The sequence below is a fragment of the Pelophylax lessonae genome (assembly GCF_965119305.1).
Source record: "Pelophylax lessonae genome assembly, chromosome: 8".
Classification (NCBI taxonomy): Eukaryota; Metazoa; Chordata; class Amphibia; order Anura; family Ranidae; genus Pelophylax; species Pelophylax lessonae.
The window spans coordinates 280059137-280086636 of NC_138775.1; the positions used below are offsets into that span (position 1 = coordinate 280059137).

The 27500-nt window shown below is 44.5% G+C and overlaps 1 protein-coding gene across 3 annotated transcripts in view; it reads right to left on the reverse strand.

Moving 5' to 3' along the window:
* ATG4C (autophagy related 4C cysteine peptidase) overlaps nt 1–20002 on the reverse strand; it is a 53689-nt gene extending 33687 nt beyond the window's left edge. The window contains exons 1-4 of one of the 3 annotated variants that reach the window (XM_082265162.1): nt 19908–20002; nt 11362–11490; nt 9122–9205; nt 2198–2434 (exon numbers count right to left, since the gene is read on the reverse strand). In XM_082265162.1, the coding sequence (XP_082121288.1) occupies nt 2198–2434; nt 9122–9205; nt 11362–11437 (397 nt within the window). In that variant the 5' untranslated portion in view covers nt 11438–11490; nt 19908–20002. Of the gene's footprint in view, nt 1–2197; nt 2435–9121; nt 9206–11361; nt 11491–16382; nt 16403–19907 lie in introns of those variants that run through there. The other 2 variants (XM_082265163.1, XM_082265161.1) reach the window with 2 other exon arrangements.
* Nucleotides 20003–27500: the final 7498 nt, after the last annotated feature.

Consider the following 27500-nt stretch of genomic DNA (forward strand, 5'->3'; position numbering starts at 1 on the left):
TTACATTCTTCTCTTTTCGATTTCTGCTTGCCACACTATCCTTTTACTTTTACTGCAAGTAGTATATGGTGGTCGAGACGCCAGTCCCGATTTATGGTCACTTGTTTACCACTCGTAAGACATTACTGTATAAGAGAACGACGTGGTCTCAGGACCCCAAAGACTCTTGATATTGATGGTTGACCTTTATGCATAAGGCCCTAGAGGCCGGTTTATGTTTTCCAGTGAAGTTTAGTTGTACTTGCTCAGTTACTGGAGGTTCGTCCTTCGACTTATGATTTGGGACCCTCAGGCAGGCCATACACTGTACGAATATCTTTACTGGAATCACGAGTTGCAGGAAAGAAATTACCACGATTCCCCCATCAACACATGCAGTGCTGACAAGAGAATCAGCAATTGTCATCTCCCAGGTGGGAGATGACAACGGGGGGAGTAGACAGAGATTGTTAGCAGCTATAGCAGCCGCTTGCGATAATCTCAAGTGAATCCAGCAGGCTAGTTATATCCATGTTAAATCAACTTGGTACATTCAGCCTGCCCATTAACGGTTCCAATCTTGGCCTGTTCCTGCTGAACCAGTCAAGATTTGAACCGTGTAGTGTATGGTCGGACTTATTTCAGTACCCACTTACCAGTAAAGTACAAAGCAATACTCTATCGCCATCCCCTCTCTCCCTTGTGTCCCCCCCCCCCCCCGCCATCCCCTCTCTCCCAATTGGAGAGATTTCATTCCCTGCCCACAAGTGAAAGGGAATCTCTCCAGATAGATGGAAAAAAAACCTTAAACCCCGTACACACGCATCGATTATTGGCCGGGAATTTTCGGCCAACGTCCGATCGGCCGATTTTCGGCTTGTTAGTATGATGCTTCCGACAACCGACTCCGACTTTTCGGCCGAAAAAAATCTGATGTGCAGGCTAGAAAATTTTTGTTGGCCGTCAACACAACGGCCGATTTTCCGTCAGTCAGTACAGATTTCGGCAGACAATCTGATGAGCAAGACTGGGCAAGAAAAAACACACGGAAAGTAGACCAGAACATGACATCACTTCTGAAGTAGATTTTTGTTGGCCGAGAAAATTCGTGTGCAGTCTAGGCACATTCCAACCAACAAAACACCACTCTGGACAAAAGTCGGACGATCGGTCGGCCGATAATCGTTGCGTGTGTACGAGGCATTAGTTATCAGAGCAAGCCTCCCCACAAAGATTTTCCAAAGACAACTCAAATTACTTTTAGTCTCAGAAAAGTGTAACCAGGACAAACCATAAGTCGTACAGATAGGGACTCCTAATAAAAACCAGAGAAAAGTTTAACCCAACACTACTATGCAAAATCATAAATTCACCGGTGGTCAATGAGAAAAATGTCCCTTACATGGGTGGTCAGTAGTAACCCCCCCCCCCTCCTACAATGGTGGTCAGAACACCCCCTTACAACCAGTTTAAAAGTTCATTGGTGTCATGCAGCTGGGTCTGCCAAGTTGTGTTTGCCCCCGAAACTATGCAGATACCATAAAAACTGGAAGTTAGCCACATCTCAAGGAACCCCTAGGAACCTCTGGAGGAACCTTGCGTACAGGCCTGTACACAAGATCAGAAAATCGTACGAGAAATCGTGATCATACGAAAATCTGATAGCACACAGCTATCAAGAGCCAATCAAGGCAGTTCATCCGATATTATCCAAAGGGACAAACCCGGAAAATTTTTCTTGTAGGATATCATTTAGTCAAAATGACAGTATTTTGGTCTCCCAAGTGTCTAAAAAGCCGATTTTAGTCAAAATAATTGCATTTGGGCTCCAAAGGTCTGTAAATAATTTTTTAGCCAAAATGACTATTTTGGGCTCCATGTGATTTTTCGTTTATTCAGCACAGTTGTCGGCTGAATACAGTATATACAGTACAGTAACACAATATGAATGCATTACATTACTTCCGAATTTTTATTGTCATACGAGAATTTTCAGAACTTTGGTAACCTCCTATTTGCGATATGAGACTAGCATGCAAAAAAAATAAATACGGTAAATAAAAACACGATCAATAGTCTGATATGTGTACCAGGCTTTAGACCAAGCTACATCGTTTTTTCTAAGCCACACCTAAACATTGCCATTTTATAAACTTTATAAAGAACTACTGATAGAAACCTACAAGCATCTACAAACAGAAAATCTCATCACACCTACCTCGTCCAATAAAATGAATTAGTAGTCCCTGAGCCAGAAGCATTTGTCCAGTCCGCAAAGTGCAGCCCCAACCACAGTCTGTCGTCCACGTTGACCCCTCCAACTGGGGGAACTCCTTTCTGTACGTCAGCCATATCCTGGAGATAAAGTCCTTTCGGAACTCCTCCACTGTACCACATGCATCTCCATTAGCCACCGTCTTGGTCTCCGAGACATCAGGAAAGACCTCATCAGAGTCTATAAAACAAAGCTTCACTGGTCATGCAACTTGGGGTTAGGGAGATTATTCAGCAAAAAAAAAAAAAAAACTCAAGACAACTCGAAAGAATCCTTCATATCGTTTAATTTTAGATAGATGGTGCACATGGGTTTCTTTGTGAGTAGCTAGTCTGTTCATATTCTGAAATCAGACTCCACACTATATAGGCACTGCATAGGCAACTCCAAGTTGACATGTAACAGTGTACCCGGGTCTCACCAAAATCAGTTCTCACAACACAAGCTACCTGCAGTTGTCTACCCTGATCTCCATGACCAAGCTTCAGGGGTGGAGCGAAATGCATTGGACCATGGCCTGGTTGGAGCCCGGCCTGGTTGGAGCCCAGGCTGATACACTGGACCTGCAGCTTACAGGACACTACTTTCCTATACATGGATGTTTGGAGCTGGGACAAGCTCCATCCTGGCCGGCACTAATACCGGTTGGCTTAGTGATTAGGATCCTTTAGAGCCTGAGCTGCATCCATTTCTGTTTTTGTTTCATATTGCTTACCCTGAGGGGTTAGTATTTATTGAAACTAAGGCCTGAAACTATTTACCTATTCTTGAGCAGCCTTAATCCTTCGTGATCTTCGTAGTTGCAGCCACAATGGAAAGCTAAGTTTTACTTTCACCTATTTCTCTGTAGTTCGGCACTCCCCAACCAGTAGTGACTCGGCAGCCTGCCAGGATTCTAATTGTCAATGTAAGAACAGGAAGAGGGGAGGAAACAGTACCCAGACTGGACTTCTAAGTCTTCACGGCTTCTCATGCCTTTTTGAGAATGAATTACTCCACAGTGAGCAGCTAGAGAGGTCAGTGAGCTTATTTTAAAGTTTTTTTTTTTGTGTGGCATCAAGGTGTAAAATGTGTATAGCCCAGCCATAGTGAGTGTAAAGTTCAAGTTAGCATTAAAAAGGGAAAGAAACCCTTTTAATAGCTTATAGCTGGGGTCTTCAAAGTACGGCCCATGGGCCACGTCTGGCCCGCTAGGACATTTTACCAGCCTGCAGCTAGAGTCCTCAATCTGTCGGGTTGTGGAACCTGCAATGCATACTCCTCTCCCCACCCCCCTCGGCAACATGCAGGGCAGATACCCCAACCACTCCCAAAGCCTCCACCATGTGTTGCTTGCTAGGACAGGCTGCACCTCCTTGCTCCCACCCTGCAGTTACCATTGGTGTCCTTTTGCATACAGCAGGGCAGGAGCCGTAAGTTGCAGAAGGTCTGCACACTGTACAGCAGAGAGACTGATAGGGAATAAACAAATGTGTGGATGGGAAAAGATTGCTTCTGATAGGGACACTTGTGTGTCCTATGTTGGGGACACAGTTCAGGGGAATAGAATCGAGCAATAGCTCTGATCAGTGAACAGTTGTGGGGAGGGGAGGGATGGCAGTGGTGGGAACACCGTTAAGGGGAGGGGGGGGTTGACTGCTGTGATGGGGATACTTCTGTGGGGTGGGGGTGACTGCTGTTGATGGAGCCACAGTTGGTTGGGGGGGGGGGGGTTAGGGCTGTGATGGGGACGCTGTTGGGGGGGGGGGGTTGATGGCTCTGAGGGTGAAACATGTTTGGAGGAGATTCTGATGGGGACACTAATGTGCAGGGAGATTCTGATGGGGACACTAATGGGGGGGGGGTTGACTGCTGTGCGCTGTGATGGGGATACTTCTGTGGGGTGGGGGTGACTGCTGTTGATGGAGCCGCAATTGGTGGGGGGGGGGGGGTTAGGGCTGTGATGGGGACGCTGTTGGTGGTGGGGGGGGGGGGTTGATGGCTGAGGGTGAAACAAATATGTTTGGAGGAGGCTCTGATGGGGACACCAATGTGCAGGGAGATTCTGATGGGGACACTAATGTGCAGGGAGATTCTGATGGGGACACTAATGGGGGGGTTGACTGCTGTGTGCTGTGATGGGGATACTTCTGTGGGGTGGGGGTGACTGCTGTTGATGGAGCCACAGTTGGTTGGGGGGGGGGGGTTAGGGCTGTGATGGGGACGCTGTTGGTGGGGGGGGGGTTGATGGCTCAGAGTGAAACAAATATGTTTGGAGGAGATTCTGATGGGGACACTAATGTGCAGGGAGATTCTGATGGGGACACTAATGGGGGGGGGGTTGACTGCTGTGTGCTGTGATGGGGATACTTCTGTGGGGTGGGGGTGACTGCTGTTGATGGAGCCGCAGTTGGTTGGGGGGGGGGGGGTTGATGGCTCTGAGGGTGAAACAAATATGTTTGGAGGAGATTCTGATGGGGACACTAATGTGCAGGGAGATTCTGATGGGGACACTAATGGGGGGGGGGGGGTTGACTGCTGTGTGCTGTGAAGGGGATACTTCTGTGGGGTGGGGGTGACTGCTGTTGATGGAGCCGCAATTGGTGGGGGGGGGGTTAGGGCTGTGATGGGGACGCTGTTGGTGGTGGGGGGGGGGGTTGATGGCTGAGGGTGAAACAAATATGTTTGGAGGAGGCTCTGATGGGGACACCAATGTGCAGGGAGATTCTGATGGGGACACCAATGTGCAGGGAGATTCTGATGGGGACACCAATGTGCAGGGAGATTCTGATGGGGACACCAATGTGCAGGGAGATTCTGATGGGGACACAAATTTGTGGGGTGGCTATTATAGGGACATCAATTTGCAGAAAAAAAGCTAATGGGGACACAAATGTGCAGGGAGACTGATGGGAAGACCGATGAAAGGCATGAAACTACAGCATTTAGGCATGGGCAGAGGACAGAGGTGCACCATGCAGCCCTGCTACCGGCAGCCTGGCAAATTATATTCTCTTCCATTCCACTGCTATGGACTTATTTATAAAAAAAAATTCGGGCCGTGAATATGGGTAAAATATACTATGTGGCCCTTGAAGTGAAAAGTTTGGAGACTCTTGGTTTATAGTGCTGAAAACTTTGGTGCAAAAAGTTTGTTGAAAGGCCCGTCTCCTCCCAAACCCCATGGTCCATAACTGCGATAGGTGGCCAAATGACCAATAGAGAGGCACAGGAAGAACAGACCAGAGATAGGAGGTTGGAAGCTGAAGTCCATATTTGCATAACAGAGCACACCAGGTTCAAGGCTTCGAGGCTTTATTCAAGGTGCTTGCATTCCATTCATAGAGCAAAGATTAGATTACATTACTGACTTTTTTTGCTGAAGCTGAACTCCAAACAAATCAGCAACAGTGCAGCCAGTCTAAATCTGGCCATACATGGCTTGATTTATCAATCTATTGAAAAAAAAAAAAAGAATGGATTACTCTATCCATGCCAATCTCTGCTGTGCGCTATTATATTCAGGTAGCCACAGCAGAAGTGGCTGAAAATACCCAGTCAATGCATTGGAGTAATTTTCTCTGATGAATCCCCTTTCTGATCGTATTGGAAATCCGGAAAATAAAACCTTGTCCAGAGAAGAAAAGCTACCATCAGTCCTGTGTCATGCCAAACGTAAAGCATCCTGAGACCATTCATGTGTGGGGTTGCTTCTCAGCCAAGGGAGTGAGCTCACTCACAATTCTGCCTAAGAACACCGCCAGGGGAGGACTGGGCCAGGGGGCAGGGGGGCAATTGCCCCCCGGGCCGCTCTGGTGCCCCGTAAAAAGGCTGCACTGCTTCTGCCACAGACATGCCTAAAGGATTCCTGGTGAAAAGAAGTAAAAACGCTAACCTACTGAGTGCGGGATGAAGACAAGGATGCAGTGCAAGCCTCCCCCCCGGCGGGATGGTGTAAACTGAGGAGTGTCTGAGCAGAGGCCGGTTCCATGTCCCACTGGAGACTCTTCTCCCCCGACCAGCCACAAGTTTGGCCAGTGAGTAGAGAGTGCCTGGCATGGAGCTTCAGCCTGGAATGGGGTTCAGGAGGAGGCCAGGAAGAGGGAGAGTGGGAGGAGGGCCGAGTCACTGCACCATGGGCCTCTGGTTTGTACTTGCCCCCTGGGCCAAAAGTTGCCAGTCAGCCCCTGAACACCGCCATGAATAAAGAACGTTACAAAATCATCCTCCGAGAGCAACTTCTCCCAACCATCAAACAGTTTGGTGAGGAGCAATGCCTTTTCCAGTATGATGGAGCGACTTGCCATAAGGCAAAAGTGATAAGTGGTTTGGGGAACAAAACATCAAAATTTTGGGTCCATGGCCAGGAAACTTCCAAGACCTTAATCCCATTGATCACCTGTCTCTTGAGGATTGACCACAAGTTAACAAAATCCCCCACAAATTGACAAGCTCCAAGCATTGATTATGGAAGAATGAGCTGCCATCAGTCAGGATGTGGCGCGGAAATTGATTGACTGACAGCATGCCAGGGCCAATTGCAGAGGTCTTTAAATGAAGGGTCAACACCGCAAATATTGACTCTACATAAACTTTATGTAATGTTAACGACTTTGACATTTATGAAATGCTTGTAATTCTACTTCAGTATACCATAGTAACACCTGACAAAAAGATACAAAAACACAGAAATAGACTGTGAAAATTAATATTTGTCATTCTGAAATCTTTTGGCCGCAGCTGTATAGTAATCCCTCACCCCAGATAAATAATGGATTTCAACCAGAAGCAATGTGCCATCATTGAGCTCTTGGAGGGGTGCAGACTGTCCAACATCTACAGAAGGTTAATGGAGACAACACTACTAACAATAGCCAATGACAAGGTATTGCTGTTGTCAAAAGTGTCAACTCCATAAACATTCTGTAATTTCTGTGAATCTCAGACAGCCTGCACCCCTCTGAGAAAGAAGAAAAAACGTAAAAAGTAAAAAGAAAAAAAAAGAAAAAACGTAAAAAGGAAAAAAAAAAAAAAAAAAGAAAACCTAAAAAGAAAAATACTACAAAAAAAAAAAAAAAACCAAAAAACAGACTCTTATAGAGTGGTGAGGAGTTTGAACTTCTCTGGGGTTTTTTTTTTTTTTTATTATTGCTGTGTGCGCACTCCATCCCCCCCTCCTGAGGAGATTTGCCCTCTTTGTCCAGATGATCATCACCCTGAGTTGTCACCAGAACAGAAAATAGGGGGGCAATCTTCAAATGGAGACACTTTGTTTTAGTGACAGCCATCAAAGAGCATTTATTTTGCTTTGAAAAAGAATACATTTTTTATAGTTTGAAAAGGTTTTTTTACTTCCTTTAGTGTCCTAGAACAGGAAGTGAAAGGAAATTCCCCCAATGGGACAAAGATGTCCCAAGGCCAAACAGAGGTTGTAATCCTTTATCAAAAATTAAAGGTTTTGGCTTTACTAACACTTTAAAGTAGAATTCCAGCATAAACCTGACCTAGTCTTGAAAAAAAAAAAAAAAAAATATATATATATATATATATATATATATATATATATATATATATATATATATATATATATATATATATATATATATATATATATATATATATATATATATTTTTTTTTATAAAAAAAAATGTAATAAATGTATTTTAAATAATTTTAATAATAATAATAATAATAATTATTAATTATTTTAAATATTTTTTTTAATAAAATAAAAAAGGCTTCCTCCCCTCATCTAGCACCCATGTTGACTGACCTGTGTAAAAAAATAAATAATAAACATTTTTTAGCCCACTCCAGTCCAGTTATGCGATCTGGCTCCCCTTAGTCAGTGGCAGCTGCAGGGAAGAGGAAGGAGCGCCAATGGATGGGCCATTGAAGCCTATCTGATGTCAGCACTCCCAACTTTCCCAGCCATTGTCGAGTGCTCTCTCCTCTCCCCTGCAGCTGCCACAGGGGGGATCTGCTCTCTCCTCTCCCCTGCAGCTGCCACAGGGGGGGGGGGGGAATCACCTGACTAGAGCAGGCTGAAAATAGGCAAGTTTACACATTTTTTTTATGCAGGTTAGTCAGCATCAGGGCTGCTGTTAGAAATTGCGGGGGCCCCGTACAGACTACCTGGCAGGGCCCCCCCCCCCCCAAGAAAATATTAAAGATATATTTAGCTAAAATTACAACAAAATCACTATTATCAGACACAAATATAACATAACTCGCATAATTCCTGCTAAATCTAAAAAAAAAAAAAAAAACTATATTAAATAAAAAAAGATGAGATGAGAAAAATATACAGGCTGGGCAGTTGGAGCTCAGTGATCAGAGAGACAGAGAGAGAGAAACAAAGTTACAATTTACAAATAAACTCCTGAGCAGAGATAAGTGCTGGGAGGGGGGGCCACACAAGGGAGGGGGATTAGTGAGGGACGACTGTCTCTTTCTCAACAGATAAAAGCTGATAGCAGGGAGAGGGACAGATCAGATTCAGGTGCTGGAAGAAGATTTCTGTATTTGTTGTCCATCACTAATCCCCCTCTCTGTGTGGGCCCCCCTGTGTGCTCGGGCCCCCTACAAGAGGGCTGGTGGTCCCCCCCTATCAGCGGCCCTGGTCAGCATAGGTGTTTGGGGGAGGGGGGGGGGGCATTAATAAGATTATTTAGGCTGGAACTCTACTTTAAGCTTTAATCTGAGCAGCACAGCACTTACTGGGCTTGTCTTTAGAGAAAAATGCATTTAATGGTTGGGAACGGTTTTATGGTGCTGGAAAATACCCAATCATAAAAAGATCCATAAATCACACATTTATTTCAGAAACATTCCATACTTCCCGTTTAACAAATCTCAGAGTGCTCACAGCATCTTCTGCGACTTACCATCAAGTTTGAAGTGGTAACATTTTCCGAGCAAAAACAACGGTGAATTCCGCCTAAAATATGTTCTTGTCCTGAGGACCCAGCCTTAAAGAACAAAGAAAAACACAAGTTGGTGAAAAATTTTCTTCCCTTGGTCCAAGGGGTGAATCAGTCAGTCAGGTTACAAAAACAGAAGCCTCAAGTTTCAATCGGAATCTACTGAGCTCCATTGTTGGGAGTCTTAGGGAAGAAATACTGGGACAGCTGTACTGATCCCACTCCGCAGACTGTACGGTGATCCCGGGTATCGTGCACGGCGTCTGCCTGCTGTGGTGACTGTCTCTTTAAGTGCTTTGTGTCAGTTTAATGTGATAATGGAATTCCATAATAAATTATACCCTTAATACCTGTGTGTCCCTTATGACTTCTGGAGAGGTTTTCCTCCCATCCCCCCCACTGCGCAATTTTCAGTTAAAGTAACGCAATGCTGCATCACCAAAAAATGGAGCTGGTCATGAAGGGGGGGGGGGGGGGGGTAAATCTTCCGGAGGTCAAGTGGTTAAATCATCCCCTAGACAAAAGTATTATGTTCTGCATCAGTTGGGAAGGGACGGTTTTAAAGGTTTAATTTTTGGCTGGATGACCCCGTCATGGCAGAAGCTGCTGGCCTGCTAAAAATACTTGTTGCTGGGTTTAATTGCTGAGCAACAAAATTCTTACCCTGGAAATACCCCAAAATTTTCTGTGCTAGGGCCTTGTGTAAATTGTGTACAGAGCGGAAACTAAGGACTTCTGTGAGTTGTCACCGCCAACATCGGAGAGATCGAAAATTCTACGGTCAAAATTCACAGTTCTTGATTAATAACGTATATACTTGAGTATAAGCCGAGTTTTTCAGCATGCTTTTTTTGCTGAAAAGCCCCCCCTCGGCTTATACTTGAGTCACGGTCTCACTTACCTTTTAAAAATGGCGCCGCCCTGCGCCAACACGTCACCGCGCATGCGCTGTCTGCCTGGGAATAGCCGAACGTGTACGGGTTTTTCCCCTGAGCATCGGCGGCACATGCGCGGTGGCGTGTTGGAGCCATTTTTAAATGTAAGGCACCTCACCGACAGGTAAGTGAGACTCCGGTGCAGCCCCTGCATTTTCTTATGCAGTGCTGCGGGCATGGTACAGGACATTCTCCCGTACCATACCCGCAGCACTGCATCTCCTGTACCAAGCCTGTACCATCTTTGCCATGCCTGTACCATCTCCTGTGCCATCTCCCGTTCCTTGCCCACAGCCCTGCATCTCCTGTACCATTTCCTCATGCAGGGCTGGGGGCATGGTACAGGACATTCTCCAGTACCATGCCCACAGCACTGCATCTTCTGTACCATGCCCACAGCCCTTGTTTTGTGTCTCATGGTGGTCCAGTTGGGTCCAGTAGCTGCTGCATTTTCCACCATAGGCTTATACTCGAGTCAATACGTTTTCCGACTTTTTTGTGGCAAAATGAGGGGCCTCGGCTTATATTCGGGTCGGCTTATACTCGAGTATATACGGTAACTTGTAAATGCTTTTAAAGTGTTGCCCATTGACAACTTTGAGTATCACGCCATCTTACAGGTTAACATGTTTGGTATCCATTTACTCATCACAACCCCATCTTTTTTATTTAACCAAAGAACTGGGTATTTTATTGTGTTTCCATGTACAAAAATTGTTTAGTGATTTTTTTTTTTTAATATACAGTATGAGCTTGATAAAACTGTTGTGTAAATTCTAAAACAATAAAAAAAAAAAAAAAAAAAAAAATTGCAACTGCCACCATTGTAATCTACATCTGTGTCCCATTGGGGGGGGGGGGGGGTTTCCCTTCACTTCCTGTCCCATTGGGGGGGGGGGATTTCCCCTTCACTTCCTGTCCCATTGGGGGGGGGGGGGATTTCCCCTTCACTTCCTGTCCCATTGGGGGGGGGGGGATTTCCCCTTCACTTCCTGTCCCATAGCCAAAACAGGAGGAAAACTCTTCTAAGTGAGGCCTTGGGGCCCCCTAGGTCACCGGAACTAGCATCCCCGTTTGAAGATTTCCCTCTATTCCTGCTCTGGTGACAACCCAAAATGTGATTTTTTTTTTACTTTCAGTGATAATAGTAAACAAAGTTTTGCCATTAATTATACAGTAACAGATCAGGAATAGAAGAAGAATCGGCTAATTTTTGGGCTAGATCCGCATTTAAAATATATCCTGTGTCGGATTTAAAAGTTGACTCACTATACTTCATATTATGCCACGCAGATAAAAACCGCGACTTCAGTTTATCCACATCATCTGAGGCACTGGCTTCCATATTCCCCACTTGAAAATAAACCCATACTCTGCTGCGTTCAGAGAGGCGAATACCTGAAAGAAAGAAAAAAAAAAAACAGAATTTCAGCCATGATTTGGACACAATATACAAGATATCGGTTGCTTCAATAATGAGGCTGTAAAGCAATTAATTTCACAGTACTGAGATTTATAGAAGATCCAAACCAAATTCCTAAAATCATAAACACATCAACATGTTAAATGTCATTTCATCCCGGATTTAATCTTTTTAAACATGTCTTTTTTAAAAATAATCCTTGGGGAAACTTGTCGTGAGGAAGAGAAAGCGCGACAACCGTTTCCAAGCTGTGCTCCCTTGCCACCATCTTTGAACCCCCAGATATCCTCTCCCCAGAGTCTCCGCCCCCCCCTCCAATTTCCACTCCCCACCGTCTCTGACCCCCCCCCACCCCTCATTTCCACACCCCACCATCTCCGACCCACTCCCACATTTCCACTCCCCACCATCTCCGACCCCCACCCCTCATTTCCTATCCCCACCATCTCAGACCCCCCCACCCCTCATTTCCCCACCCCACCAGCTCTGACCCCCCCACCCCTCATTTCCTCTCCCCACCATCTCCGACCCTCTCCCCCCCCCCTCATTTCCTCTCCCCTTCATCTCAGACCCTCTCCCCCCCCCCCCCCCCATTTCCTCTCCCCACCATCTCCGACCCTCCCCCCCCCCCCCTCATTTCCTCTCCCCTTCATCTCAGACCCTCTCCCCCCCCCCCCATTTCCTCTCCCCACCATCTCCGACCCTCTCTCCCCCCTCATTTCCTCTCCCCACCATCTCCAACCCTCTCTCCCCCCTCATTTCCTCTCCCCACCATCTCCGGCCCTCTCTCCCCCCCCCCCATTTCCTCTCCCCTTCATCTCAGACCCTCTCCCCCCCCCCCCCTCATTTCCTCTCCCCACCATCTCCAACCCTCTCTCCCCCCTCATTTCCTCTCCCCACCATCTCCAACCCTCACTCCCCCCTCATTTCCTCTCCCCACCATCTCCAACCCTCTCTCCCCCCTCATTTCCTCTCCCCACCATCTCCGACCCTCACTCCCCCCTCATTTCCTCTCCCCCCACCATCTCTGACCCCCCCGCCCCATTTCCTCTCCCCACCATCTCCGACCCCCCTGCCCCATTTCCTCTCCCCACCATCTACGACCGCCCCATTTCCTCTCCCCACCATCTACGACCGCCCTATTTCCTCTCCCCACCATCTACGACCGCCCTATTTCCTCTCCCCACCATCTACGACCGCCCCATTTCCTCTCCCCACCATCTACGACCGCCCCATTTCCTCTCCCCACCATATACGACCCCCTCCCCCCCACCCCCCCATTTCCTCTCCCCATCATATACGACCCCCCCCCCGACCATCTCCGAATACCCCCCCCCCTATTTCCTCTCCCCATCATCTCTGCCCCCAATATCCCCCCCAATCTTCTCTCCTCAATCTTCATTGTCTTCAATCACCCTAGTACCCACTTCCCCTTGTCTCCAATCCACTTCCCCTTGACACTGATCACCGCAATCTCCCCCCCCCCCCCCCCACCAACTGGCTCTGTCTCCATTATCCGCTGTCTGCAATCACCCAACCTTCTCTCCTAAACGTATCTTCTATTACTCCTCTACTCCACCTTTCCATAACTTTACACCTGGAGAAATGTTCGGCCTGTGTTGAAGAACACCAAGAGCTCGCACTTCTAAGGTTCACATCAAAATATTCAGCATTACTGCGTTATTACACCAACATTTACATTGAGCTCCCCAATAAAACGCCTTCTGTGATTCCCCCAACAGTCTCTCATTACCGCAATCATTGTGAAAGACTCCTGCTCAACTTTTCGAGCTAATTGGCTTACAGAGGCTACAAATTCCACAACCACAAGATAGAATGGCCCTTTCACCTTCCACCTCCACCACTGAAATAATTCTTGTGTAGCTGCTGGCAATATTACAATGTTTTATTATTTTGGCTACAGCTTAAAAAAAAAAAAAAAAAAAAAATACACAAAAGGAAAAGAAAATATCTAAACTTCATGTTCTTTATGAGTAAATGGGGAAATGGGGAAGTGATTTTCACTCTTGCAGCAGAACCTGGAGGTCAGGGAGCGAGTTCCGTACCCTAGACATGAGATTACAGAAAGTCACAGGAGTTCATTACTTCCACACAGTCACTCCATTCATTAGGGAAATGAAAAAGCGTGATCTTACACCATCCCTGGAACATAATCATCTCTGTACAAACACAACATGTGCCGATCATCCTGACCTACAAATCACAATGGAAGGGCTCAGAGGCTGAAAAATGGAGCCAACAAGAAATGCCAGGAATCCTCTGCAAGATTCACAAGCCTAGAAGACGGCAAGGATACAGATATGGTGGGATGTCACCACCTTGGGTCAGAGGGGATGGCATTGGTATTGCTGGGTACAGGGCTGGGCCAAACGGGGTAGGCAGAAGAGGCAGCTGCCTTGGGCAGTCACTTCCCACCTCCTCTCAGCTCAGTCAATATTTAAAATGGACTTGTCAAGCCAGGTGGTGCTGGCAGGGCTACCCATGGCTTCAGGTTTGGCTGATTCAGCAGGGATTGGCAGATATTCTAGATATCTATGGCCAGCAATTAGTAGGTTAATACTTTAGAGGCTTGTAACAGACCAGCTAAAGGGGAAAAAAAAAACACTGAAAGAGGGGGAAAAAAAAAAAAGTAAAAAAAATAAAAAACACTGAAAGAGGGAAAAAAAAGGAAAAAGGAGAAAAGAATGAGGGAAAAAAAAAAAAAAAAACAAGATATCTATGGCCAGCAATTTGTAGGTTATCACTTTAGAACAGGGATCCTCAAACTACGGCCCTCCAGCTGTTGCGGAACTACACATCCCATGAGGCATTGTAAAGCTCTGACATTCACAGACATGACTAGGCATGATGGGAATTGTAGTTCCTGAACAACTTGAGGGCCGTAGTTTGAAGACCCCTGCTTTAGAAGCTTGTAACAGACCAGCTAAAGGGAATAAAAACACTGGAAGAGAGAAAAAAAAAAAAAAAGAATGAAAACAAGAAAAATAAAAAAAAAACTGGAAGAGGGAAAAAAAAGGAAAGGGGGGAAACAAAAATGAGAAAAAAAATAAAAAAAACACTGGAAGAGTGTTAAATCAAAAAAAAAAATATATATATATATTTTTTTTTTTATTTAAATCAGATTTAAAAAAAAAAAAAAAAAAAGGTTTTGGAGTAAAAATCTATCTAAAGATAGTTTTCCATTTAAGATACATTGATAATTTAGTTTATTCAGCATGAAATGGAGCTTAGTTATGTAGCATGACGATGTGTATTCTGCAATATTTACATTTTTGGTAAACTCATTCAATGAATCCAAGCTGAGATAACAATGCACTGCATCGATGCATTCACACAATTTCCCAGTAACCATGAGATAAAACAAAGTTCAGAAATATTCCTTTATCCCATTGTTTTGCAAATCTATGTACACTACAAACTGTATGAATGAATCGGTTCTGATATCGCTGTTTTACTAACCTGACCGCTTATTATTCTAAACGGGAAACATTCATTTTTTTGCAAATAATAAAGATTCTAACTACCAGCAAGAATGAGTCCTTACATTTAAAGAGCACCTGTCATTCCAGATCCATCATAGCAGCGCCTGTTAGCATCCACTCACCTGCTGCCGCCACGTCCCTCACCTTGTTGTGTCACTGCCGCATCACCAGCCGTGCCATTAGAGTGAATGGGACTATCGGTGAGTCAACAGTGGGTCAGAGGAGGAGCCGCTGCGGGACAGAGATGACAGTTGCTCTTTAAGAATGAGGATTTAAACCACTTGCCGACCAGCCGCCGTAGTTTTACTGCAGAAGGTCGGCTCTGTCCCGCGAAACGTACCTGTACATAACTTAGTGGGACTGTTAGCGGGGGCACGTGCCGATTAGCCAAAGAGGGAGCTAATTAGCGGGCCCAGTGGCCACGATGTCTGCAGGGCACCCGGGATCGCTCCCCATGGAGACAGAACGGCGGTCTGCCGATTTAAACACGGCAGACCAATGTTCTGTCAGTTATGAACACAGGGATCCCATGTTCCTCCTATATAGGATCACAGGTCTCTGTTCATTCCGCAAGCCCATCCCAGTTAGAAAGCACCCCTTAGGCACACATTTAACCCTTTCATCGCCCCTGATTTTAACCCCTTCCCTGCCAGTGTCATTAGTACAGTTACAGTGTATATTTTTAGCACTGATTACTGTATTAAGGTCACTGGTCCCCCCAAAAGTGTCAAAAATGTCAGTTAGGGGTCCGATCTGTCCGCCGCAATGTTGCAGTCCTGCTAAAAAATTACTGATTGCTGCTATTACTAGTAATAAATAAAAATGACATAAATCCTTCCCCCTAGTTTTTTTCAGAATTGTCACTCTGTTTATAGCCTAAAAAATATAAAATTGCAGAGGTGATCAAATAGCACCAATAGAAAGCTACATTTGTGGGGGAGGACATCAATTTTATTTAGGTACAGCGTCGCACGACTGAGCAATTGTTAAAGTAATGCAGTGCCGTATCGCAAAAAAATGGCCTGGTCATTAAAGAGTAAAACCTTCCTGTCGAGAAGGGGTTAAATCAAATCCACCCTGACGGGGTGCGACCCGTCATGCGACTTTGATAAGTCGCACTAATGTGAACCAGTGTGCTCAGGCACTGTATATACACAGGACAACCACTACCATCATGCACTATACAGCTCTCAGAAATATGCAGCTCATCAGATTTCTCTGAATACTAATCCCCCCCTCCCCCCGAAACTCAACCCAAGAGTGATGATAGGGGACTTCCTCCAGCACCAGATCTGTATAATGGGAGATCAGGGCCAGTGCAGACACCGAACATCAGAGAATGGAAAAAGCAACACATGACTCACCGCCTGCAACTTCCCCACTGGGCTGCTGATCCTTCCCAGCAAAGGATCTTCCACACTGCATACCCAGCATGCTCCTGGAGGAAGGGGGATGCTGGGAAATGCAGTGCAGAGATGTCAGGCAGTAGAATATTCATAGCTGTGCGTATTCTACATACCAGCAGGGGGCGCTCTTCTGCAACAATGCAGCAAGCTGCTTAGAGCTGAATGAGTCAATAATACATTGCATCACCTTATAGCCAGCAGGGCCAGCAGAGGGCGCTGTGAGCTGATCATGAAGCAGTGTGGACATTGCTTTAGGCTGGATTTCCTTCACAGAGCCTGCAGATTAGCTGATAATGACTAGAATTGTATTAAGAGCCGGTTCAAACCTATGCGATGACAGACATCGCATGTGATTCGCAGCACACTGCTCTGCAAATCACATGCGATGTCTGTGTGATGCAAATTCAGCCATACAGATTGTATGGCTGAATTTGCATCGCATTCCGACACAACTCGCACAGGACCCTTTTTTGGGTCCGTACCAGAATCGGATTGTATGCGATCCGATTCATGTCCGAACTGACAGTTCGGACTGAGATATACGAACTGATCTGGGGGTGTCGTTAACTTTGTATTGACACCCCCAGTGATTCGCATATGGCAGTGTGAACTGCCTGCGAGTTGTGTGATGCAGGAATCCGCAGTGGATTCGCAGGGTTCCTGCATTACAAATTTTTGAACCGGGACTTACTATCAGAATAGGACACAGGCGAGCCAATCACAGCTCAGTCAGCAGTCCAGAGATTATATTAATAATATTAATTCAGAATGGATACATTATGTCAATGTGTCCCCAGAGCCAGCAGGAGGCGCTGTTCTCCCCGATAGGGCCCATAGGAAGCGGACAAGGATTCAATCAATATTAATACAATGTATAAGTGTGTGTCCCCAAAGCCAGAAGGGGGAACTGTTTTACCTGCTAGGGCCGTGTCCCCAAAGCCAGAAGGGGGGCACTGTTCTTCCTGATAGGGCCATAGGAAGCAGGTAAGGACTCAATATGGATACAATGTACAAGTGTGGGTCCTCGAAAGCCATATAATAAGGCTATATGGAACAGGTAAGGATTCAAAAATAAAGTATAACTAAAGACAAAACGTTTTAAGCTTTGGATAGAGTGGAGAGGGATCAGAATGCCTATAAGGTTTTTATTACTGTCTGGGCTCGCCTTAGGGAGATTCACAGATAATTTGTCCCGTTATTGAAAGTAAAAGAATAACCCAAATTTTGGTGTGTCCCCAGAAAAGTAAGAGGGGAAATCTTCCAATGGGGGCACTAGTTCTGGTAACCTGTGGGGCCCAAAGGGATTCCCTTAATTTGCATGGATTTCCGCTTACTTCCTGTTTTGTCTATAGGACAGGAAATTAAGGGAAATCTCCCCATTGGCACACCTTTTTTTGGGGGGGGGGGGGGAGGGGTGGAAGAGAACCTGACAGGGGTTATAACCCTTCCTTACGACTCTATTTGAATTGTTTTTTTAAAGTTTTGCCTATAGTTCCGCTTTAGAGTAGTGTGTTTATTCCTGCAGGGAAAAAAATAAAAATAAAAAAAAGATATAGGAAGTAGATAAGGATTCAATATTGATACAATGTACAAGTCTGCACCTACACTCTGCAGAGCCAGCAGGGGGCGCTGTCTTTCCTGATGGAGCTACAGGGAGCAGATAAGGATTCAATATTGATGCAATGTACAAGTCTGCACCTACACTGTAGAGCCAGCAGGGGGCGCTGTTTTTCCTGATAGAGCTACAGGGAGAAGATAGGGATTCTATTATTTATATGTATAAGTGTATTCTGCAGAGCCGGGGGAGGGGGGCAATTCACTTAGATAAGACCAAAGGAAGCAGATAAAGTTTAATCATAGATACAATGTTTACGTGCATTAGGGATGCAATTATTTTATCACTTGGACGATTATTTCGATTAATTGGATAACCCTAAAAAAAATAAAATAAATAAATAAATAAAAAGTGTGGTGTATAATTTAGTTAATAAGTTTAATAAAAAAAAAAAAAAAAAGGCACTTCATTCCTAAAAATCTCTATGCAGTGGTAGATATAAATAACCAACTATATATACTACAGTATTAGAGGTTGAATCTGGTAAATATCAGACTCAGATCAAATTTTCTTTTATTTTTTAAAGAAAAAAAAATGTTTTTTGCTGATATTCAGACATAAGTGTAATATATTCTGTATGACCGACTCCCTGGTCATAGGAATGTGGATTGATAAAAGCTCCCTGCGCCTGCTGTCACTTATGCTGGTCATACAAAAACAATGTCTTCCTTCAAAAAAAAATAAAAATGTAATTTTAAGAACGTTCGTTCGGTTTTCAAATTGTTAGTGGGGTCAAATCGGCTTTAATTTCGACCACAGTGAGGGGAAAATTAGAAGGAGCAGAACAGAAAACTTCTTGATCAAAGGAATTGTCAGACAGCGAATGTGGTTTTCGTTCAGAAATGAATGACACTGGCAGGGAAGGGGTTAGCTCAGGGACGATCAAAGTATTAAGTGTGAGCCTAGGGGTTGTTTTCTAACTGTGAGGGGGGTGGGCTTGTGGAATCAACACAGAGACCTGTGTTCCTAAATAGGAGGATCACAGGAGCTCTGTGCTGATTGCTAAGAGAACGGTCTGCTGTGTTTACAACAGCAGACTGCTGTTCTCTCTCCCCGGAAAGCAATCATGATTGCCCAGTGGCAATCAAAGGTGCTTGGTGGCGGCAATCAAGGGTGCCCGGCAGGTGGCAATCACGGGTGCTCGGCGGGGGGCGGCAATCACGGGTGCTCGGGGGGCGGCAATCACGGGTGCTCGGGGGGCGGCAATCACGGGTGCTCGGGGGGCGGCAATCACGGGTGCTCGGGGGACGGCAATCACGGGTGCCCGGCGGCGGCAATCACGGGTGCCCGGCCCCGTGAATTAGCTTCCCCGCTGGCTAACAAGGGCCCTCCCGCAAACCAACGTACAGGTACAGCGGTTCACGCAGCCGAGCCAGTCTGCGGCAGTATATATGCTGTCGACAAGTGGTTAATTGATTAGTTGTTTGGGCCCTAAAGTGCATCCTCCAGAACCAGAAGGGGGCGCTGTTATCCCCACATAATAAGGCTACAGGGCACTAGTAAAGATTTAATATTGATACAATGTTTAAGTGTCTTCCTGCAGAGCTGGCAGGGGTGCTGCTCTCCCTGGTATTGATAAGAATAGTAAAAAAGCTTGTCCCCCAGAGTTAGCACCCCAACAAAAAATCCTATAGGGAGCAGAGAAGGGTATAATATTGATACAATGTATAAAACTGCATCTAAACTCTGCAGAGCCAGCAGGGGGCGCTGTTCTCACTCATCATATGACTCCACGGAGCAGAAAAGGATACAATATCAATATGGATACAATGTCTCAGTGTGTCCTCCACACAGCACACAGGGGGCGCTCTATTCCCCAACATCGCCCTATAACACCGATCCCTACGTGTCAATATCACCCCCCATACCATGCAGGGTCCTCGGTGTGAGCCCCGGTGTTGCTGTCCCGTACACCGGCCGGATGTTGTCAGTCTCCTCTCCCCTGCCTACAACCTCCGTCCACTTCCTACCGGAGGAGGAGCCGCCAAACGCTCTTCCTTTATAGGCCACTGGGGGGCGCTGCGCTATGCTCCTTCTCCGCCACTAGGGGGCGCTGCGCGGCTTGTACTGACACGTATAGGGAACCGCAAACCTCTTCCTGAGGTTACACTGAGTGGCAGAGATTTCTACACACATTTCTAACCCTTTCTTCTCTCTATATTAGCACTATATATATATATATATATATATATATATATATATATATATAAAAGACCCCAAATCTCTCCTCTACATTGGAAATCATCAGATCAAAAAAAATAAATAAAAAAACATAGATCTAATGCCTTCCAAAAAAAACAAAAAAAAAACAAAACAAAAAAAAAAACAAATGATATAAATTGTCAAATAAAACGAAAAACGAAAAAAAAAAAACACAGATCTAATGCCTTCCAAAAAAACAATCAACAAATGATATAAATTATCAAAAAAAAAAACAAAAACAAAAAAAAAACATAGATCTAATGCCTTCCAAAAAAAAACCAAAAAAAAAAAAAACAAATGATATAAAGTATAAAAAAACAAACATAGATCTAATGCCTTCCAAAAAAAAAAAACAAACAAAAAAAACAAATGATATAAATTATCAAAAAAACAAAAACAAAAAAAAAAACATAGATCTAATGCCTTCCAAAAAAAAAAAAATTATATACATTAACAAAATATAAAAATGAGTCAAAATAATTGATGAACTATGGAAATGTGTTATTATGGGTGATATGCTCAGAGAATATGAATGTAGAATTCACCCATAATAACACATTTCCATAGTTCATCAATTATTTTGACTCATTTTTATTTTTTCTTAATTTATATCATTTTTTTTTTTTTTGGAAGGCATTAGATCTATGTTTTTTTTGTTTTTTGTTTTTTTGATAATTTATATCATTTGTTTTTTTTTTTTTTTGTTGTTGTTTGTTTGTTTTTGGAAGGCATTAGATCTATGTTTTTTTTTTTTTTTGATCTGATGATTTCCAATGTAGAGGAGAGATTTGGGGTCTTATTGACCCCAGATCTCTCCATAAGGGGCCTGTCATGCTGTCGCAGGGATCCTCAAACTACAGCCCTCCTGCCGTTGGGGAACTACACATCCCATGAGGCATTGTAAAACTTTGACACTCACAGACATGACTAGGCATGATGGGAATTGTAGTTTCTGAACAACTGGAGGGCCATAGTTTAAAGATCCCCTTGCTGTATCGCATGTTTACATTTCTTGTGATAGCAATAAAAGTGATTAAAAAAAATTAGAGGGACAATGTAAAATAAAAAAAGTAATAAATAACGATGATAATAATAATAATAAAGTAAATAATAATGCATCTTTTTTTTTTTAACCACTTCTGGACCGGAAGATTTTCCCCCTTAATGACCAGGTCATTTTTTGCGATTCGGCACTGCGTTACTTTAACGGACAATTGCACGATCGTGTCACGCTGTACCTTAAAAAAAATTGATGTCCTTTTTTTCCCACAAATAGAGCTTTCTTTTGGTGGTATTTGATCACCTGTGCGATTTTTATGTTTTGTGCTATAAACAAAAAAAGAGCGACAATTCTGAACAAAAATAATATTTTTCACTTTCTGCTATATAACATTCCCCAAAAAAATTAAAAAATCATTTTTTTTTCATAATTTTAGGTCAATTTGTATTCTGCTACATATTTTTGGTAAAAAAAAAAAAAAAAAATCCCAATAAGCATATTTTGATTGGTTTGCGCAAAAGTCATATACTGGTATGGACTGAGTAATGTGTTAGGATCTATACTGGTATGGACTGGGTAATGTGTTAGGATCTATACTGGTATGGACTGAGTAATGTGTTAGTATCTATACTGGTATGGACTGGGTACTGTGTTAGGATCTATACTGGTATGGACTGAGTAATGTGTTAGGATCTATACTGGTATGGACTGAGTAATGTGTTAGGATCTATACTGGTATGGACTGGGTAATGTGTTAGGATCTATACTGGTATGGACTGAGTAATGTGTTAGGATCTATACTGGTATGGACTGGGTACTGTGTTAGGATCTATACTGGTATGGACTGGGTAATGTGTTAGGATCTATACTGGTATGGACTGAGTAATGTGTTAGGATCTATACTGGTATGGACTGGGTAATGTGTTAGGATCTATACTGGTATGGACTGAGTAATGTGTTAGGATCTATACTGGTATGGACTGGGTACTGTGTTAGGATCTATACTGGTATGGACTGGGTAATGTGTTAGGATCTATACTGGTATGGACTGGGTACTGTGTTAGGATCTATACTGGTATGGACTGGGTACTGTGTTAGGAGCTATACTGGTATGGACTGGGTAATGTGTTAGGATCTATACTGGTATGGACTGGGTACTTTTTTAGGATTTATACTGGTATGGACTGGGTAAAGTGTTAAGATCTAAACTGATATGGACTGGGTAAAGTGTTGGGATCTATACTGATATGGACTGGGTAATGTGTTAGGATCTATACTGGTATGGACTGGGTAATGTGTTAGGATCTATACTGGTATGGACTGAGTACTGTGTTTGGATCTATACTGGTATGGACTGGGTAATGTGTTAGGATCTATACTGGTATGGACTGGGTAATGTGTTAGGATCTATACTGGTATGGATTGGCTGATGTATTAGGATCTATACTGGTATGGACTGGGTAATGTGTTAGGATCTATACTGGTATGGACTGGGTAATGTGTTAGGAAGGAAAGGATGCCACATCATTTGATAGAAATGAAAATTATCACCCTGTTACAGAGGGCTGAATTCAAAGACACCCCGAAAATCAAAGTGAAAAAATTATGCAGCAGGCGAGTCCATTTTGCTGAAATTTCATTGCAGCAACTCAGAATGGTCCTCAGTAGTTTGTATGGCCCCCATGTGTTTGTATTGTCTGACAACATCGGGGCATACTCCTAATGAGACGACGGATGGTGTCCTTGGGCATTTCCTCCAGATCTGGACCAGGGCATCACTGAGCTCCTAAACAGACTGAGGTGCAACCTGGCGGCGTCAGATGGACCGAAACATAATGTCCCAGAGGTGTTCTATTGGATTTAGGTCAGGTGAGCCTGGGGGCCATTTAATGGTATCAATTCCTTCATCCTCCAGGAACTGGCTGCTTACTCTCACCACATGAGGCCGGGCATTGTGGTGCACCAGGAGGAACCCAGGATCCACTGCACCAGTGTAGGGTCTGACAATGGGTCCAAGGATTTCATCCCAATACCTAATAGCAGTCAGGGTGCCATTGTCTAGCCTGTAGAGGTCTGTGAGTCCCTCCATGGATATGCCTCCATATCCAATGCCTAAGACATTGTGCTGCCTGGGTCCAAGAATGAAATGCTGCCCCCCACTCCCCCAAAAAATGTATGCCCACCAAAAGGCCCCCGCATTAATTATTTCATATAAATATAAAATTTAGAAAATATTATATATACTGTTATCCTCTTCCATAACTCACCACCGGACCAGTTCGCCAAACACCCACTGTCTGTCCTCAGACCTCCTGTCTCCAAGAAGATCCAGCCTGGCCTGCATGAGATGGAGTGAGCTGATGTCTGACATCATTGGGCACACCACCATCCCGTGAGGGACGTTCTCGGTGGAGACGCTCCCCCTCCTCATACTGATCAGTTTGTACTATGGGTGGCACTATGAGATGGGGAAATGCCGCCCATAACTGATGACACACAAAACTGCTGAAAAAAGAAAATCTTGGGAGTCAATTTGCTGCCTTTCTCCAAGTGCCGCTTGGATCTGATGGACCCAGTGAGACCCATGGTAGGGCCTGGACCTGGCTGGGAGGAAGGGACCTATTAAAAGGATGGCATGTCTTCTCAGCGAGGAGGAGGTAGGGAAGAATAGTGAGACCGGCCAACCACAGTGATGAAAGTGGTAAGGCCAGCCGTGGCGGCATCTGTACTTTCCTAGAGAAGAATTTTTTCTCCTACTTCCACTTTTACTTCACTACATTTTTTTCGATGATTTCAATACTTCTACTCCGATATTTTTTTTTTGTGCTGCATAGTTACTCGTTACAATTAGAAAAATTACCACTGCCAGAACAGTAGATGGCAGGTTTCATGAAGCTCAAAACATGTGTATTATCAGCGCATACGAAAATAAATGCTACTGTATGTATAAATAAAAGCTGCATTTGAAATAATAAAAAACAATATGATGTTCAAACTTTTGACTTCTTTCTTTAATAACTACATAACACAGTACTTGTACTTTTACTTTCAGTACTTGAGTAGCAAAATTTTTAAAAAAACTACTTGCAATACTTAAGTACAAAAAATGTTGAATACTTTAGTACTTCTACTCAAGTCACTTTTTGATTGAGCACTTCCACTTCTACTCAAGTCACTTTTTGATCGAGCACTTGTACTTTTACTCAAGTATGGGTTTCGAGTACTTTATACAACTCTGGGTGGCGGTCATTACACTTTTATCAACTTCACCGGAGATCTTTGTGATTTCCCCGCGGGTCTCCTGATGCGCTACAGCAGCGGTTCCCAACCTTTTTGGCACCGGAATCAGCTGCATGGAAGAAAATTTTTGCAAGGCCTGAGGGAGGGTGGAGGGGTGCAGTTTTTCGTGGGCAATTTTTTTGGGGCAATAGCAGGTGTTGGCGCTTCAATAATCACGGCACTATGGCTGATATGGTGTCAGAATGATTGAAGCGCATTATTCCTATTATTACATTGTAATATAAAATTAAATAGTTCAACTCCCCATAATGCAGAATCAGTGGGAGCACTGAGCGTGTCATATGCCATCGTCACCTGCCACCAGATGCAGCTTGTCACGTTGCCTGCCACCAGATGCAGCCTGTCACTTGTCATGTTGCCTGCCACCAGATGCATCCTGTCACTTGTCACGTCGCCTGCCACCAGATGCAGCTTGTCACATGTCACGTCGCCTGCCACCAGATGCAGTTTGTCACTTGTCACGTTGCCTGCCACCAGATGCAGCCTGTTACTTGTCACGTCGCCTGCCACCAGATGCAGCTTGTCACTTGTCACGTCGCCTGCCACCAGAGGCAGCCTGTCACTTATCACATCACCTGCCTTCAGATGCAGCTTGTCACTTGTCATGTCCCCTGCCAAAAGATGCAGCTTGTCACTTGCCTTGTTACTTGCCACCAGATGCAGCTTGTCACTTATCACATCACCTGCCTTTAGAGGCAGCTTGTCACTTGCCACGTCACCTGCCACCAGATGCAGCTTGGCACGTTGCCTGCCACCAGATGCAGCCTGTCACTTGTCATGTTGCCTGCCACCAGATGCATCCTGTCACTTGTCACGTCGCCTGCCACCAGATGCAGCTTGTCACATGTCACGTCGCCTGCCACCAGATGCAGTTTGTCACTTGTCACGTTGCCTGCCACCAGATGCAGCCTGTTACTTGTCACGTCGCCTGCCACCAGATGCAGCTTGTCACTTGTCACGTCGCCTGCCACCAGAGGCAGCCTGTCACTTATCACATCACCTGCCTTCAGATGCAGCTTGTCACTTGTCATGTCCCCTGCCAAAAGATGCAGCTTGTCACTTGCCTTGTTACTTGCCACCAGATGCAGCTTGTCACTTATCACATCACCTGCCTTCAGAGGCAGCTTGTCACTTGCCACGTCACCTGCCACCAGATGCAGCTTGTCACTTGTCACATTGCCTGCCACCAGATGCAGCTTGTCACTTGTCACATCGCCTGCCACCAGATGCAACTTGTCACGTCACCTGCCACCAGATGCATCTTGTCACTTGCCACATCGCCTGCCACCAGATGCAGCAAGTCACTTGCCAGGTCACCTGCCACTAGATGCAGCTTGTCACTTGCACGTCACCTGCCACCAGATGCAGCTTGTCACTTGCCACATCACCTGCCACCAGATGCAGCTTGTCACCTGCCACATCGCCTGCCACCAGATGCAGCAAGTCACTTGCCACGTCACCTGCCACCAGATGCAGCAAGTCACTTGCCACGTCACCTGCCACCAGATGCAGCAAGTCACTTGCCACGTCACCTGCCACCGGATGCAGCTTGTCACTTGCCACGTCACCTGCCACCAGAAACAGCTTGTCACTTGCCATGTCACCTGCCACCAGATGCAGCAAGTCACTTGCCACGTTGCCTGCCACCAGATGCAGCTTGTCACTTGTCACGTTACTTGCCACCAGATAAAGAGAAACAAAGTAACATTGTTTATAAACATTGTACAGACAGGAGAAAGAGAGATACAAAGTAACATTGTTTATAAACATTGTACAGACACAATTGAGAGAGATACAAAGTAACAATCTGGTCACCCATCTGTGCTACTGTGCTGTCACCCTGTAACAGGGGCTTCCCATGGAGCCTCCAAATGGCCAGGCCAATGCACATTACACAGGCCTGGTCCACTGTTGTCACCATCAGGAAACCCGCCTTGAGAAATGGCATGCGGCTGTCACTGTAGTATATGAAGTGGCTGTAAAGAGGCTGCAGTAGATCAACAGCAGCATTGAGATGTGACAATTGTATATTAAAAAAAAAAAAAACGTCAGTTGTTTATTATCATACACAATGCTCTGGTAAACTCAGTGTCACCTATAATCGGGGTTTACATCTTATGCTTTGTGAGCAATTCTATTATTAATATCAACATGATCCTTATCAGTAAGAAGAGAACTCGTTATTGGATGACTTTGCATGGATTAACCTTCATAATTATTATTATTTATAATAACAACAAATTCAGTATTGAATGTGAGGATTGCTGCCTGAACATGTTGGACTTTCCATGGAATGATTGGGCTTTGTGCTCTCATCAGTTCCAGTATATGGAGATCCTTCATAACAATAGCGATAGGACACATCCTTACTAAAAGAAAACATTTTTCTCATTTTTGAAAAAGTAATAGAGGGTTATATCCTCTGTCAGTTTTTTTTTTTTTGCACTCTTGTGTCCCATTGGGGAGATTTCCCTTCACTTCCTGTCCCATATCTAAAACAGGAAGTGAGAGGAAATCCCTAGTTTTCCCTATTGGAAGATTTCCTCTCTATTCCGGTTCTGGTGACAACTCAAAATTTGGGATTTCCTTTTACTTTCATTTTTGGTGATAACAGGAGAAATAGAGACGATAAATCTCCCTAATGGGGACACAGACAGCAAGAAAATCCTGACAGGGGTTCTAACCCCTCTCCACTATCCAAAAGTAAAAAGAAAAAAAAAAGTTTGCCTTTAGATATACTTTAAATTCTAAATAAAGGCAAAACTTTTTTTTTTTTTTTTTTTTTTTTTAGTTTCGGATAGTAAAGATTAATTAGAACTCCTTTTTATGGCTGTCTGTGTCCCCGTTAGGGAGATTTACCATCTCTATTTCTTTTGTTATCACCAAAAATGAAAGTAAAAGAAAATCCCAAATTTTGGGTTGTCACCAGAACAGGAATAGAGGGGAAAATCTGCCATTG